At 36.6% G+C, this 13,322-nt stretch overlaps 6 protein-coding genes across 6 annotated transcripts; 3 read left to right on the top strand and 3 right to left on the bottom strand. All coding sequences in view use genetic code 12, as the record gives it.

Annotated features, from left to right (window-relative positions):
• Positions 1-44: 44 nt before the first annotated feature.
• Positions 45-680, bottom strand: PVL30_004818 (uncharacterized protein; the record flags this gene model as incomplete). Its single annotated transcript, XM_061119620.1, has 2 exons — positions 45-474; positions 673-680. The coding sequence occupies 2 exons, from the start codon at positions 678-680 to the stop codon at positions 45-47; spliced, it is 438 nt and encodes a 145-aa protein (XP_060975603.1).
• Positions 681-1,245: 565 nt separating this feature from the next.
• PVL30_004817 (uncharacterized protein) lies at positions 1,246-3,147 on the bottom strand (the record flags this gene model as incomplete). Its single annotated transcript, XM_001524915.2, has 1 exon — positions 1,246-3,147. One exon carries the CDS (start codon positions 3,145-3,147, stop codon positions 1,246-1,248), a length of 1,902 nt encoding a protein of 633 aa, XP_001524965.2.
• Positions 3,148-3,512: 365 nt separating this feature from the next.
• GPI17 (GPI transamidase component) lies at positions 3,513-5,030 on the top strand (the record flags this gene model as incomplete). Its single annotated transcript, XM_001524914.2, has 1 exon — positions 3,513-5,030. The coding sequence occupies one exon, from the start codon at positions 3,513-3,515 to the stop codon at positions 5,028-5,030; it is 1,518 nt and encodes a 505-aa protein (XP_001524964.2).
• Positions 5,031-5,598: 568 nt separating this feature from the next.
• On the bottom strand, positions 5,599-7,098 carry PTH2_2 (Gluconate transport-inducing protein; the record flags this gene model as incomplete). Its single annotated transcript, XM_001524913.2, has 1 exon — positions 5,599-7,098. One exon carries the CDS (start codon positions 7,096-7,098, stop codon positions 5,599-5,601), a length of 1,500 nt encoding a protein of 499 aa, XP_001524963.2.
• A 3,299-nt stretch (positions 7,099-10,397) lies between these two features.
• Positions 10,398-11,783, top strand: CDC11 (Cell division control protein 11; the record flags this gene model as incomplete). The annotated part of the gene is made up of 1 exon (XM_001524912.2): positions 10,398-11,783. The coding sequence occupies one exon, from the start codon at positions 10,398-10,400 to the stop codon at positions 11,781-11,783; it is 1,386 nt and encodes a 461-aa protein (XP_001524962.1).
• Positions 11,784-12,409: 626 nt separating this feature from the next.
• Positions 12,410-13,291, top strand: PVL30_004813 (uncharacterized protein; the record flags this gene model as incomplete). Its single annotated transcript, XM_001524911.1, has 1 exon — positions 12,410-13,291. One exon carries the CDS (start codon positions 12,410-12,412, stop codon positions 13,289-13,291), a length of 882 nt encoding a protein of 293 aa, XP_001524961.2.
• Positions 13,292-13,322: the final 31 nt, after the last annotated feature.

Genomic DNA, 13,322 nt, shown 5'->3' with positions numbered 1-13,322 from the left:
CCGTGCAAGTTGTTTCAGATGGTGCAGAAGAAAAGCTTGTGGAATCAGTTCTCGGGGTTTAATTTTGCTACGTAATAATCATTGTTTGCTCGTGGTGGAATAGCTTTACTACCACTACTACTACTGCTACTGCTACTGCTACTGCTACCATCACCACCATCACCACCACCACTACTACCATCACCACCACCACTACTACCATCACCACCACCACTACTACCATCACCACCACCACTACTACCATCACCACCACCATTACTACCATCACCACCACCATTATTGCTACTACCATCACCACCACTACTACCAATACTACCACCACCACCACCACTGCTACCACTACTACCACCACCACCACTACTACCACCACTACTACCACCACCACCACTACTACCACCACCACCACTGCTACTACCACCACCACCACTGCTACTACCACCACCACCACTACTACCACCACTACTACCACCACTACTAATGTTTATCATAGAAATCATAGAAATCATATTTGGCATAGTGTGTGCTATCCAGTGTCGACTAAACTCAAAGCATGCGCTTCAAATTTGTCAAAAATTTTACCGGTGTTATTTCTGGTGGTGTTGCTGATGCTGTTCCTGCTATTGCTGTTCCTGCTATTGCTGCTGCTGCTCCATGGCCAACTATATCACAAACCCAGCCATGATCCCAAAGAAGGAGAGCTCACCAAAAAGTGTGCCCGTGTTCAAACACCACAAAGGGCCCTGCTACTACTTATCTTATCCGTCACTGGCACGCACACACTTTTGGTATCTCCCATTGCACCTGCATCTACACTCGTTTAACATATACAGCTTTCACTCGTTTTCAGGAACACATCAAGGTGGGGGACTCAGTGAGTTTTGCTAATAATATATGTACTTTTTTTTTTCTAATATTAACACACCTTTCTGTTTATGTATACACTCTGCTATTTGTAATTGAACCATTCTTTTATTTTGCACTCAGCATACAAACGAAAATAAGCGAAAATTAACGATTGCGAAGGAGCTAAAGAGGACACTGACAGGCTCCAATTGCGGCAAATACAATAGCTACATTAATAGATACATTTATCAATCTGTACCCCTTCTCTTCTGTGGTTACCTGGGTTATAAAAATATTTTGATTTGCAAATAAAATGCTTTGCTTGATTGCTTAATACATACCAGACATTTAGTAAATTAAAAACTTTTGCCTGAACAACGATAGCAATAATTCACGATATAATTACTTCTTCTTTTTATTCTTTTTAACTTTATCCGTAAACTCAATGCATGAGACTGGTATACCTTTGTTCTTCAACAAATCAACAATCAATGTACCGTGGGGTCCTTGAACTTGGACTTGATCATCTACAATTGTTGAAGATCCTGAGCATTTATTTCTCAATTCCTCCGCAAACGCACCTTGTTTAATAAAGAACTTGTCATAATTGGAAACCCTAGTGACAACTTTTCTGCCAATTTTTAATTCGGTAACTACTTGAATTTTTGGAGGTGTGCCCCTTCCTAAGTTTTTTTCAGTACCATTTACTATTTCAAAGTATGGAGAAAAGTTTGTTAAGACACTTTTGAATAAAACGTCTCGCGGCTGACTAGTATTTACCGCTTGATTCGTCAACTTAGATAGCAATTCATTAATTGTGATGTTTTTGGGATTTTTAGCAACTACAAGATTGTTGCTTTTAATATAGGTTTCGAAAAAAGATCGAATTTCGGTGACATCATAATACTCATTGTAATTTTTGTTGATTTTTTCAAAAAATACAAGGAGTTTTTTCGTTGGTTTGTACAAAGTGCGAACCTTCATCAGCGAATGAGATTCCTTATTGTTGGTTTTTTTGATTTGCGTGTTAATTTTGTGTGGGACAAAGTTTTCTATAGTAGGGTGTTGCTTTGACATAAGCTTAATTATCGATAAATCTTCGTCTTTTCCCTTGACTTCCAAGTAGTTGAGTTTGCTCATTGCCTTTAAAAATTTTGCTGTTTTTTTCCACGAAGTTTTTTTAATGTTAACATATGAACTATCAACTACTGGAAGATTTTTGTAGATGTACAAGGACATAAAAGTTGATGCGGTAACGGGTAAATCAAAAGATTCCAATTTGATTGTCTGGATTAAAGATCTTTTAAAGAAGTTATCCACTTCCTCAACGGTTAATTGTTGTACAGTCTCGGTAACTTCCAGAACTTTTTTATCCTCGTTTTCGTGTCCATCATCATCATTTCCATTGTCTTTTTCATGATTTTGGTCTTGCTCTTTTTCTCCATTGTCAAGTTCATGTGTTTGTGCTTCATCTTGATTTTGATTTTGATCTTGATTTTGGTCTTGTTTAGCTATTTCTTCACTGTCAATTATCTTTGGCTCGGAGTCATCAGTAATTGAATCATTTTTGTCACCGTTAGCTTCCTTACCGTTGTTATTTTTCTCCTCTGTATCATCAACTATCTTATCTACGTGATTTCCCTTGTCCTCCACCGGCGACAGCAGCAGCAGCAGTAGCAGCAGCAGCTGGTGCTCATCAATTGTTGGCATCACGGGATCGACTTCATCCGGTACTTTTACATCAATCTCCTTATTAATTCTCATTAATTCGTCGTTATAATGATGCAAAATCTTGACGGCGGTCCCGGATCTTCCAATAACTCTATCAAACTGTGTCAAGTTTAAATTACACACACCAACGGCCATAATCCTTTCGGGAAAATCGCTGCTAACAATACCCACCACGGCATTTTTCACAGCAAGTTTGTCAAAAGGTGGAATTGTGCCCGGTAACATTAAATCTGCACCTTTGCCCAATACTTCGATCACATGAGGATGTGTTGCTATTTTAGGGAGTAGAAAGGGACATCTCCAACAAGTTAGCAATGATGGGTAAACTTGAGAGTCTCTTGTTTGAAACCATGTGGGAAGCTCACTGGAATCAAAATAAATCACTCCCAGATGACCTTGTATGGAGACGTAACTGGCTTTTTTACTCACCAAAGGCAAAAGTCTTTCCAACCCTTCTTTTGAAATTTGCTCAATTGGTAAATTGTATGTAGCGCATATTTGAGCTAAAAGTTTCCTTCGGTCGGATGATTTGATATTTGCTGCTGCTTTGCTCTGTGGTTGCTTTTTGAACATTGTAGAAGAGGAAATGACTTATTTACCCAAGGCGGGGGAGAAGAGGAGGAGAAGAAGGAATAGAAGAAGAGGACGGGGCAAAACTTTAAACTATTTTGCTCCTGGGACAAAATGATTGAAAAGTGTGCAAAATGAAGGAGACGGTGCGTAAGAAAACTGCGACTTTTTTACCTCGTTGTTTTTCTTTTTTTTAAGACTTGACAGTGGGAGAGGAAAAAACGACTCTCCGCGTATTACTTACCATGCACCTTTCACCTCGCACCTCGAAATTTGTATTGTATTTCCAAAACAATATAGGAAAAGGAAGAAATGCAATAATACTCTGTTCATCTCCCAATTCCAAACAACTTTTTCACCAGAACATCATGAAGGAACTCAAGGGGTCGAAGGAGTTAAAGGACCTTAATGAATTAAAACAGCTGAATGAATCAAATGTGCTAAAGGAGCTGAAGGAGCCGAAAGAAATGAAACAGTCCACAATTTCAAAAGAGTCTCCTACGATTTCATACATCAGAAATGTTATAACAATTATTGTAATCGGATCGATTTTATCATTAGGGTACCCTTTGTTTTTGCTTACAACAAACATTTATCGTGCAGATTTACCTATCGATCGAATCAACAATTATGATGTTAATTCGGTAAATTTTCAAATTCCCATTGAAGTCAATGGCTTTCAGGTTAACAAAGAATACCTACGAGCAGAGTTGAACAAATGGTACCCCGATGTTGCCAGGACGTGGTCATTAGTTTTTCCTGACGAGAAAGAATATAACGATGCAAAACACAATGACGACAACAGTGTCAATATGTACAGCGTCGAGCTTCATGAAACTTCTAGTGAAAAACATTTCAAAATTAATAAACGTAAAATTGACGTATATTTTTCCACAGCAGAATCAAATACTAACCAATACTTGCTGGAAATATTATTCAAAAATGTGTTTAAAAGTGAGTTAGAGACTCTATCAGCTCTTGTGCAAGACAAAGTCGATTCTAGTGTTGCATTCCCTTATAGCAAACAGTACAATTTGATGTTTTCATTATTCGTCGAAGACGGCAAGCAGCTCAATTGGGAGATTGAAGAAGCGCTATTGGATTTTCAACCAGTGTTGAATTTGCTTCATAATATTACTTCATTCAAAACGAGTACACAAATTCAATACTATTCGCTGCTTTCCAAATCCTATCCTATGGGAATGATTCCACAAGATGAATTGTCAACATTTATCAATTTTGGAGATTGGAATTTGGGCAATTTCGACATGAATCCAACGATAAATTTCATCGTCTATGTTCCAAAGGAGCAACTTGGTGTTGAAAACTCTGCTACCAACTCATTCCTTATTTCCAAATGGGGTGGTGTACAAATTTTGAACCGCATGCCTGGGATGGCGCATTCAACGATATCGAAACTTGAGTTGACGCCCATCTTGAACATCTTTGCCAACCAGTTATTCCAACTTCTCAACATAGACCAGTACAATAGTAAGGTATCGCACAATCAAAATATGTCTCTTGAAATTAAGCTTGATTCGCTAAAGAGAATCACGATATACAAAAATATCAAAAACTCATTGGCAAACCTTAGGTCATTGGTCAAACTCCTGGAGTCGTTGAAGGATATAACCGTTCCTGAAGAGACAAAACAAAATGTTTTGAAATCACTTGATGCGATGGATGAGGCTAAACGTAAGAAATCAGTACTCGTTTCCGCAAATGCATTGGATGCTTCAAATGCAGCATTCTTTGAAAAGAAAATGGTACAACAAGCGTATTTTCCAAGTGAACATAAAATGGCCGTGTTTTTGCCACTATTGGGCCCTATCGGTTCAATTATTATATTCAATATCTTACGATTGGCAAAGAAGAGGAAACTATGAATCGCTTGACAAGTGTGATATATATGATCATTTTTTAAAAAAAAAAATATACAAAATTAACAAAATGAAAAAAGTAAATAAAATAAACAAAATGAACGAAATGAACGTACCAAAGAATTACAGAAAAGGTAAGCATTAGTGGGTGTTTTATAGAAGCTAGGAAACAGAGATAGAATTTTGATAGTTTCAGGATTTGTTTGTTTGTTTGTTTGCTTCTTTTTTTTCTTTGTTCTTCTTTTTTCTTCCTACTATATCATTTGTGTTTTTTACTTGTTTATTTATTTTATTTATTTATTTTATATCTTTATCTCGTTAATACTTGTTTCTCTATTTCTCAAAATGTTTTATAATTGGTAATATATATTGAGCTTGTTTTAGCTATTATTGCACTTTAGGTAATGTGAAAATAAGGAGTGTTGAGGCTTGAAGTAAAGGCAGTGAAAATGAATACCAATGGAAATGGAGGGATTGGAAATTTGGTTAGGTGTGGAAAGAACAATAGATAAGTTGGAAGAAAAGTTAGAAACGAAACGGAGGAAAAAAAAAGGGGGGGGAAGTAGCATCTGTACTATTTCATCCACCGTTTATTTAAAACATCGACTACTCTTAAATCACAATCTTCGACTGAAGTGCTGTGCAATTTGGAGATAGATTTTGGTAAATGTGTTGGAAGTGGTAAATTAATATTGTTTCTATACTCTATCCTTTGTTGTGGCTGCTGCAAGTTTTCTTCGTTTTTATGGATTAAAGATGTTGTAATTGGCGATGCAGGTCGTTCGTGCATTCGCGATGATGTTCCGGAAGTGGTTGCAGTTTGTGGCATAGGCAGATTAGCAACAACAGTGGTTGCTGGTACAGGTAGAGCGTGGGGCTGTGAAGCTGTAGACGTTGGTGGCTGTGCTGCTGGTTGTGCTGCTGTTATCGATGCTGGATGATTATTTAGCTGTGTGTAGTGAGATTGTCCAGTTTGAAATTGAATCGATGGTGGAGGTGGAGAACCCGAGGTGTTTAATCCTTGCGATGGAAGCAGATGCAGTAGTGCTTGCAAATGTTGCTGTGATTGTTGTTGTTGTTGTTGTAATGGTGGTGGTGGTGGTGGTGGTGAAAATGGCTGCGGTAGTTGTGGTGGAACCAGTTGCACGTGTGAATGTAAATTCTTTTGTTCATGTGGGTTCATCAACAGGTGTAGCAGCTGACTATGTTGGTTGCTAGCTATTTGTGGGGTTGGATTTACAATACCAGGCAGCATCAGACGACCTCTTAGATGTTGAAACCGCTGTGCTTGTTGTTGGTAGTGCTGCGTTTTTTGGTAATTGTTATTGCTGGCAATACCTGGTTCTCGTATAAAGTTCAGATTATAAACACTCTGCAACATTGTTCCTGGATAGTAATCAATTGAGAGTTTCAAGTGAGCAAACTGTGGATCTTTTGACGGGGTTTTGATATCTGAGTCTATATCTTCCAACTCGCCAAACACGCCATTGCTGTTGCTATTACTATTGCTATTATTATTGTTGTTGTTGTTGTTATCGGTGGCTGATGGGTTTAGATAGTACGAGATGATGTGGTATTTTTGGTCATCTTTAGTGGTCAAGGAGAAGCTTTGTTTGATCAATCCATTGACTTCCAAGTTCTGATTAAACTTATTCAACTCCTTGTAGATGAGGAAATTTCCGTTATGCACTTTTGACGGTGACCAAAGTTTTCCATCTGTCCATCTCTTCATTCCACATTGACTTTCATTCCAGATAAAGATGGTGTTTGGTTTGATAAACTTTAGTCGCTCAAAGTTGGTGAGCCTGCGATGTATGACGGGAATTATGGCTTGTCTGCAAGCCTCAAGGAGCAAAAGGGCATCTTGAGTTGTCTTGATCCGACCATTGTATGAGATTATTTGGTTTGAGTGGGCTGCGAGGTCCTGTTCCGAAGTATTGATTGCTGGTGTTGCGTTTGCTGTAGGTGTTCCCGATGCCGTTGGAGTTCCTGATGGAGTTTTTATTCGCTGATGGTGCGACGGTATGGTTGCTGTTGTTGTTGAGGTTCGCAGTCTGGATGGGGCATTGGCCATTATGGTTATGGTTATTCAAAAGCTCAGTTCTGATGAAATGACGGAACAAAAAAACGTGATATATATGTATATATATGCTGAAAACACGCGCGGGGGGGGGGGGGGGGGGGTGGGAAGGTTTGGAATCAAAGGTGGAAGGTATTTTGGTCGAATAGGTCCAAATGATTCAAACGGAAAAAAGACCGTGGTTGGGATTGCAAAACAGAAAAAAAAAAAAAAAAAAAAGGGTTGAAATAATAAATAAAAAAATATAAATATATTTATCAAAATTAAGAAACTTTGAAAACGTTGAAGAAAACAAACAAGTGCTGTTCCCCCCACGAAATGATTAGGACAACTGGTATGGTTCTTTTAAAAAGACTTTAAGAAAAGTAGGTTGTGGCGGTGTTGGTGAAACTAGTTGGAATGACAGTTGTGTAGTTTTGCATTCATTCTTTTCTTACAAGATCGAAAGAAAGAAGGAAAGAAGGAAAGAAAGAAAGAAAGATAAATGTGGGAAAGGTTTATTCTGATCTCTTTTTTTTCTTCCTTTTGTCTTTGATTATTTGCTATTCTAGTTGAGTTAGAGAAAAAAAAAAAAGAAAGAAGGTGGAGGTATAGTTGTGGGTCTTTTTCTTTTGTTGGGAGAGATGGCTAACAAAGGGTTAGCAAAAGCAAGAATCAAGGTTTATTCAAGGTTAGTTGTGAGCTGTTTGCTATATTTCTATTATTATTTCTATTATTATTTCTATTATTATTTCTATTAATATATCTATTAGTCTTGCTACAAGATAGTATTAGTAAAGGGCATAGTTACGACAGCAATGTCAATTGGAATAGTTTATGGTTTGTTCAATAAAAAAAAGAGTTATTCTTGCTATTTGGAAGACGTATGATGTAAAGATATTTCATCACCCACATTTCTCTCTTTGTTCTCTTTATTTTTATTTATTTATTTTATTTATTCTAATGCTTTGGCAATGTTTTGTGCTTCCTTTGCTCTTTGCTCTTTGCTCTTTGTTTTTTGAAGTGGATGATGCGTTGGGTTTTTGTGTTTGGTCCCTCAATATCAAAAAAAAAAAAAATTCTAAAAAATTTTTATATGAAAGAGGCTTATTCCTCTATATTATTTAATTTAGGAGATTCTTTTTATCTCTATTTCTTATTTGGAACGGAACTACAAAAAAACATGAGTGTAACTATATATGTATATATATATACTCTCTCTTTCTCTCCATATCTTTGGTATTTACAACATCTTCATCCTTTAACTACTCTTACTCCTCTTCCTTTTACCTTCACCTTGCTACAAAATGAAATATAAACCAGACTAGACTAATAGAATGAAGAATGGATAGGAAACACCCCCAAAAAACTGTCAAGACTAGTTGATGTACATTATACAAAACTTGTTGGTAAAAATTCTTAGAGCTAAAATTTACTTTTACAAAGTGCAAAAAAAAAGTACAGTGTAATATCAAAGATACATATATACACCTATATTTATGTTGCACTGAACAAATACTCGGCAACACAAATGAGGGATTATGACCTTGCTAGGATTAAAAGGCAAATATTAGGGTAGATACACGCTACATAAGAAAGTTGATCTGATCCTCTCTTTTTCTCTCTTTTTATATTTCTTTATGTGGTTAATTGTTTATGTGTAAATATTTGTTGGGGCAATGACGTTTTGTTTATGGAGTAGGAAGAAGAAGGGGGAGGGAGGGAGGAGACAGGCAGTGGATGGACAATTTGTATGTATAATGTGCTAAAGCGTATCTGTAAGGGTTAGTAAAGAGAAAGAAGAGAAAGAAGAGAAAGAAGAAAGAGAAGGAAGATGTCGTCGCAGCAACTTTCTATTTTTCATTTCTTTTCTTTTTTTTTTTTTGGCACAAAAACACTGCGCAGAGAGAGACACAGAGAGAGAGACACAGAGATAGAGTAAAAGAAATAGTTTATCTGCAGATCACGTGATACACATCTCTTTTTAAGGTTGCTGCAAATTGTGATCGTAGTCTCATAACTCTAATTTTCTTTTTTTTGTTTTTTTGTCCTCTCTGACGTAATGGATTTGCAACTCTTTGCTTTGTCATTTTGTCATTTAATCAACTTTAGTAATAAATTACGTAATATACACGATATTAATTATGTAATACACAATATCTGGATATTCTTTTCTTTTTTTTTTTTTTTTTTCCAATCAATATTTCAAACTGTCAACTTGCAACTAACAACTACATGAATATTTCATATTTAAATGCATACTGATTTGACTCTTGTAATTAATAAAAAAAAAGAGAAAAATAAAATATAAATTATAAAGTATATAGTCACGTGATGTAGCTCACTATAATATATTTATATATACATCTATTATTCTTTGTCCAATTTTTATCCAACACCTTGCAATACACTATTTGTTGACAAGCAAAACAATCTTCTTTTCTTGTTAATATGTTTTTTGCCTACTACGCTTAAAGCTTTTGGTATGATAAACCTTTGCAATGACAACAATAAAATCGATGTTATAAATGATCTCAGATGTTGGAAAGTTGGAAGAAAAAAGAATATATATATATATATATATAAGGAGAAAAAAAAAAGATTTTGGTAGTGGCCCTATTAATATGAACCCAAGCACACGCGTTGTAACAAGCACAGCCATAAACACATTATTTTTTTTTTATTTTTGCTTGAAGAAGAGGACAACAAAAAACAGACGCCAATTCTTCAATTATTTTTTATTTTTTTTGTTTTAATATTTTTTTTTTTTATGGGACAATTTTTACACGACTACGCAAAACATTTTTTATGAAACAAACTTGTAAGCGGAGACAGAGAGAGAGAAAACAGAGAGAGAGAAAACAGAGAGAAGGAGAGACACGATCTAGATCAAAAAAAAAGTGTTGATAACAACAACAACAACAACTGTAACAACTGTAACAATTATAACAATTTCAACATACACCTCGTTTACAATCAGGGTATTTCAACACCACGGCCATATAGAAACACTCAACAACACAAGGGCCTTTTTCCTTTTTTTTTCATTTATCATTAGATACACTACACTCTATAACAAGAAATTCTCACCAATAATACTCATTTGTAATCAAAACCAATAGGAACTTGTTACCTATCACTTACTTGCAACCAAATTGTGTATATTTCCAACAACCAAAAATAACAACATCAACAAAAAAAAAAAGGAACCATCTCAAAATCAAAATCCAAAGCAAAAGCAAAAGCAAATATAAAAGCAAACACCATTATTTAAACTCGCCGTCAAGAACTCAATCAGCTCTATTACACTCACCATGAACTATTCTATGGATCAAGGCAACGTCTCTTCTGCCGCATTGAGAAAGAGAAAAACACTCAAGAAATCAATCAACTTCTCCATTATGATTGTGGGTGAAAGCGGCTCCGGCAGATCAACTTTGATCAACACTTTGTGCGGAGGCAACTCCATCGTACCCACCTCGTCTACAATCAGAGAAGATGCATTCACCAAGAAAATGATGTTGAGACACGAAAATGTCGAATTGGAAGATAATGATGGCCACAAAATCAGCCTCAACATCATAGATACACCAAACTTTGCCAACCAAATCAATTGCGAACAAGACTTTAGAGTTATAGTAGACTTTATCCGTCACCAATTCGACGAGGTATTGTTGGAAGAAAGCCGTGTTAAGCGTAACCCTAGATTCAAAGATGGAAGAATCCACGTGTTGATCTACTTGATCAATCCTACCGGTCATGGCTTATCTGAAATAGACGTCAAGTTCCTCAAACATATCAATAACTTGGTCAACATCATCCCCGTGATCTCCAAAGCAGACTCCTTGACCCGCGAAGAATTGATGCTAAATAAAAGATTGATCTTGGAAGACTTGGAAAATTACGGCATCAACTTTTACAAGTTTAACGAATACGAATACGAAAAGGACTACATTGACGATGAAATAATCGAGTACAACAAATACTTGAACTCATTGCTACCATTTGCAATCATTGGGGCCAACGAGTACAGAAAAAACCCAGCATTAAACAAACAGCACCATTCAACTGGTGCTGGTGCTGATATTGATGCTGATGATGACGATGCAGACGAGATTATCAAATTGAGAGTGTTGCAAAAGGACTTGAAGCCCATCAACATTGATAATCCCGATATCAATGATTTCACAATATTGAAAAACGTGATATTAATCACCCATTTGAACGAGTTCAAGGACTTGACTCATGACCAAATATATGAAAACTACAGAACAGAAGCATTATCTGGTAAACAATTCCACTACATGGACAAAGAAGCAGCAGACGGAGAAGACGGAAGCTATAGATCATACACTACAAGCACGCAAAACTTGGCCGAGCATGCTAATGGAAATGGCAACGCTGCTGCCAATGGAAATGGCGGTGTTGGTGGAAGCAGTGGCAGCAATGGATACAGCCATGCTCGCAATGGATCAGATAATGTGGGCGGTCAATCCTCAGATTATTTAAAGAAGGAGGAGCAAATCAGAATGGAAGAAGAAAGATTGAGGAAATTCGAGGAAAGAGTGCACCAGGATTTGATTACAAAGAGACAAGAGCTATTAGAAAGGGAGAATGAATTGAAGGAAATCGAAAAGAGATTGTTGGCGGAAGGGTTGAAATTGAATGAAAATGGTGATGTCGTTAAAGTAGATGAATAAAAGTGCGGGAATTAAAAAAAAAAAAAAAAGAATGGAATAGCAGTGCTAATGTTGTGGATGCTAGTAATGGTGGGAGAATAGCCTAGCTTATACAGGCTAAATTGCCGTTATCGTATATAATTAGCTTTAGCATATTTAGAAATTAGAATTGGCTCAACTATACTTTTCCTATTAATGAAGCTTTCTGTGTTAATTTTGTTTTTTATTTTTTTTACTTTTTCCTTTCTTCACAACGCCATTTGTACCATCATACCAGCCCCGTTAATTAAGTTCTGTTTCTGCCTTATTTTGTTTTGATTTGTTTTCGGTTCTTTTCTTTTCTTTTCTTCTTACTGTTTTGTTCTGGTTTTTCTCTTGTTTTTCTTTTTCTTTTTTTGAATGTTTTCTAATTACCTTTCGTCTCTCTTTATCATTATCTTGAGTATCTGGTTGTCTACAAACTAAACAACTTAGAGAATAAGAGAAAAAAAAAATACAAAAAAAAAAAAATTAAGAAAGACAAATGCGCTCTCGCGTGAAAATAAAATAAACCCCAAAAAAATTTTCAAATAGAAACCTTTACTAGGAAAAAGTTCCTGGCTAATTCAACTCTTACTACGACGACTTGACTATTCATTATAACAAACATGCTTGTAAGGCTGATGCTTCTGCCCATTAGGCAGCCGACAATTTCACCACTCCGATCTACACCGAGGTTGGCTGCGGCCATCACTAATGCCGCAACAACAACTACTTTTACACAGAGTCGTTCTATTGTTCATCAATCCAAGGAAGACAAAGCACAACAGATTCAAGATCGAAACAAGGAAAAGAAAAAGAAGTTGCGCGAGGAGTTGAAAATGAAAGCTCTCGATGAACCCATTAACCATCCATTACACATGTCCATCGCCGAAGCACTCAACACCATCCGTTCTTTTGAAGTTGGTAAACCAGTGGACAAGTCCAATATCTCATGCAACATCTATGTGCGTCAGGAACAAGGTGCTACACCAATCAACTGTATGCTTGAAGTGCCACACCCGGTCAATGTGAGGACCAAGCCGTTGGTTTTCACAACACAGCAACAAGTGATTGATGATTTGTCCCCACACATGAACCCCGAACATATTGGTGGTAAAGATTTGGTGAATAAATTCTTATCACAAGAACTCAGTCCAAGCGATTTCACACATGGATTTGCTACTTCTGAATTTGAGTCACAATTGAAACCTTTGGGAAGGATCCTTGGTCCACTGGGTTTGATTCCAACAAAAAAGAAGGGAACTGTGATTGATGATGCATCAGAGATTTTAAATGTGTTGAGAGCATTCAGAATCAGGCAACGTGATGGTACCATCTCGTTTGTGGCAGGTAACTGCACATTTAGTGATCAACAAGTAATGGAGAACTTGAAAGCCATCAGCGATGCCATTCATGCTCAAATCGACCCCAAGGCTGTGAAAAAGACAAAATTGGGTTACTGCTATATCAGATCAGCCAACAGTCCCGGTTTAGTCATTGATTTCTAAGCGGGTAATGCTGCAAACATTACAGATCTGT

The sequence above is a fragment of the Lodderomyces elongisporus genome, chromosome 6 (genome assembly GCF_030384665.1).
Source record: "Lodderomyces elongisporus chromosome 6, complete sequence".
Taxonomy (NCBI): domain Eukaryota; kingdom Fungi; phylum Ascomycota; class Pichiomycetes; order Serinales; family Debaryomycetaceae; genus Lodderomyces; species Lodderomyces elongisporus.
This window is presented reverse-complemented; position numbering and strand designations above follow the sequence as displayed.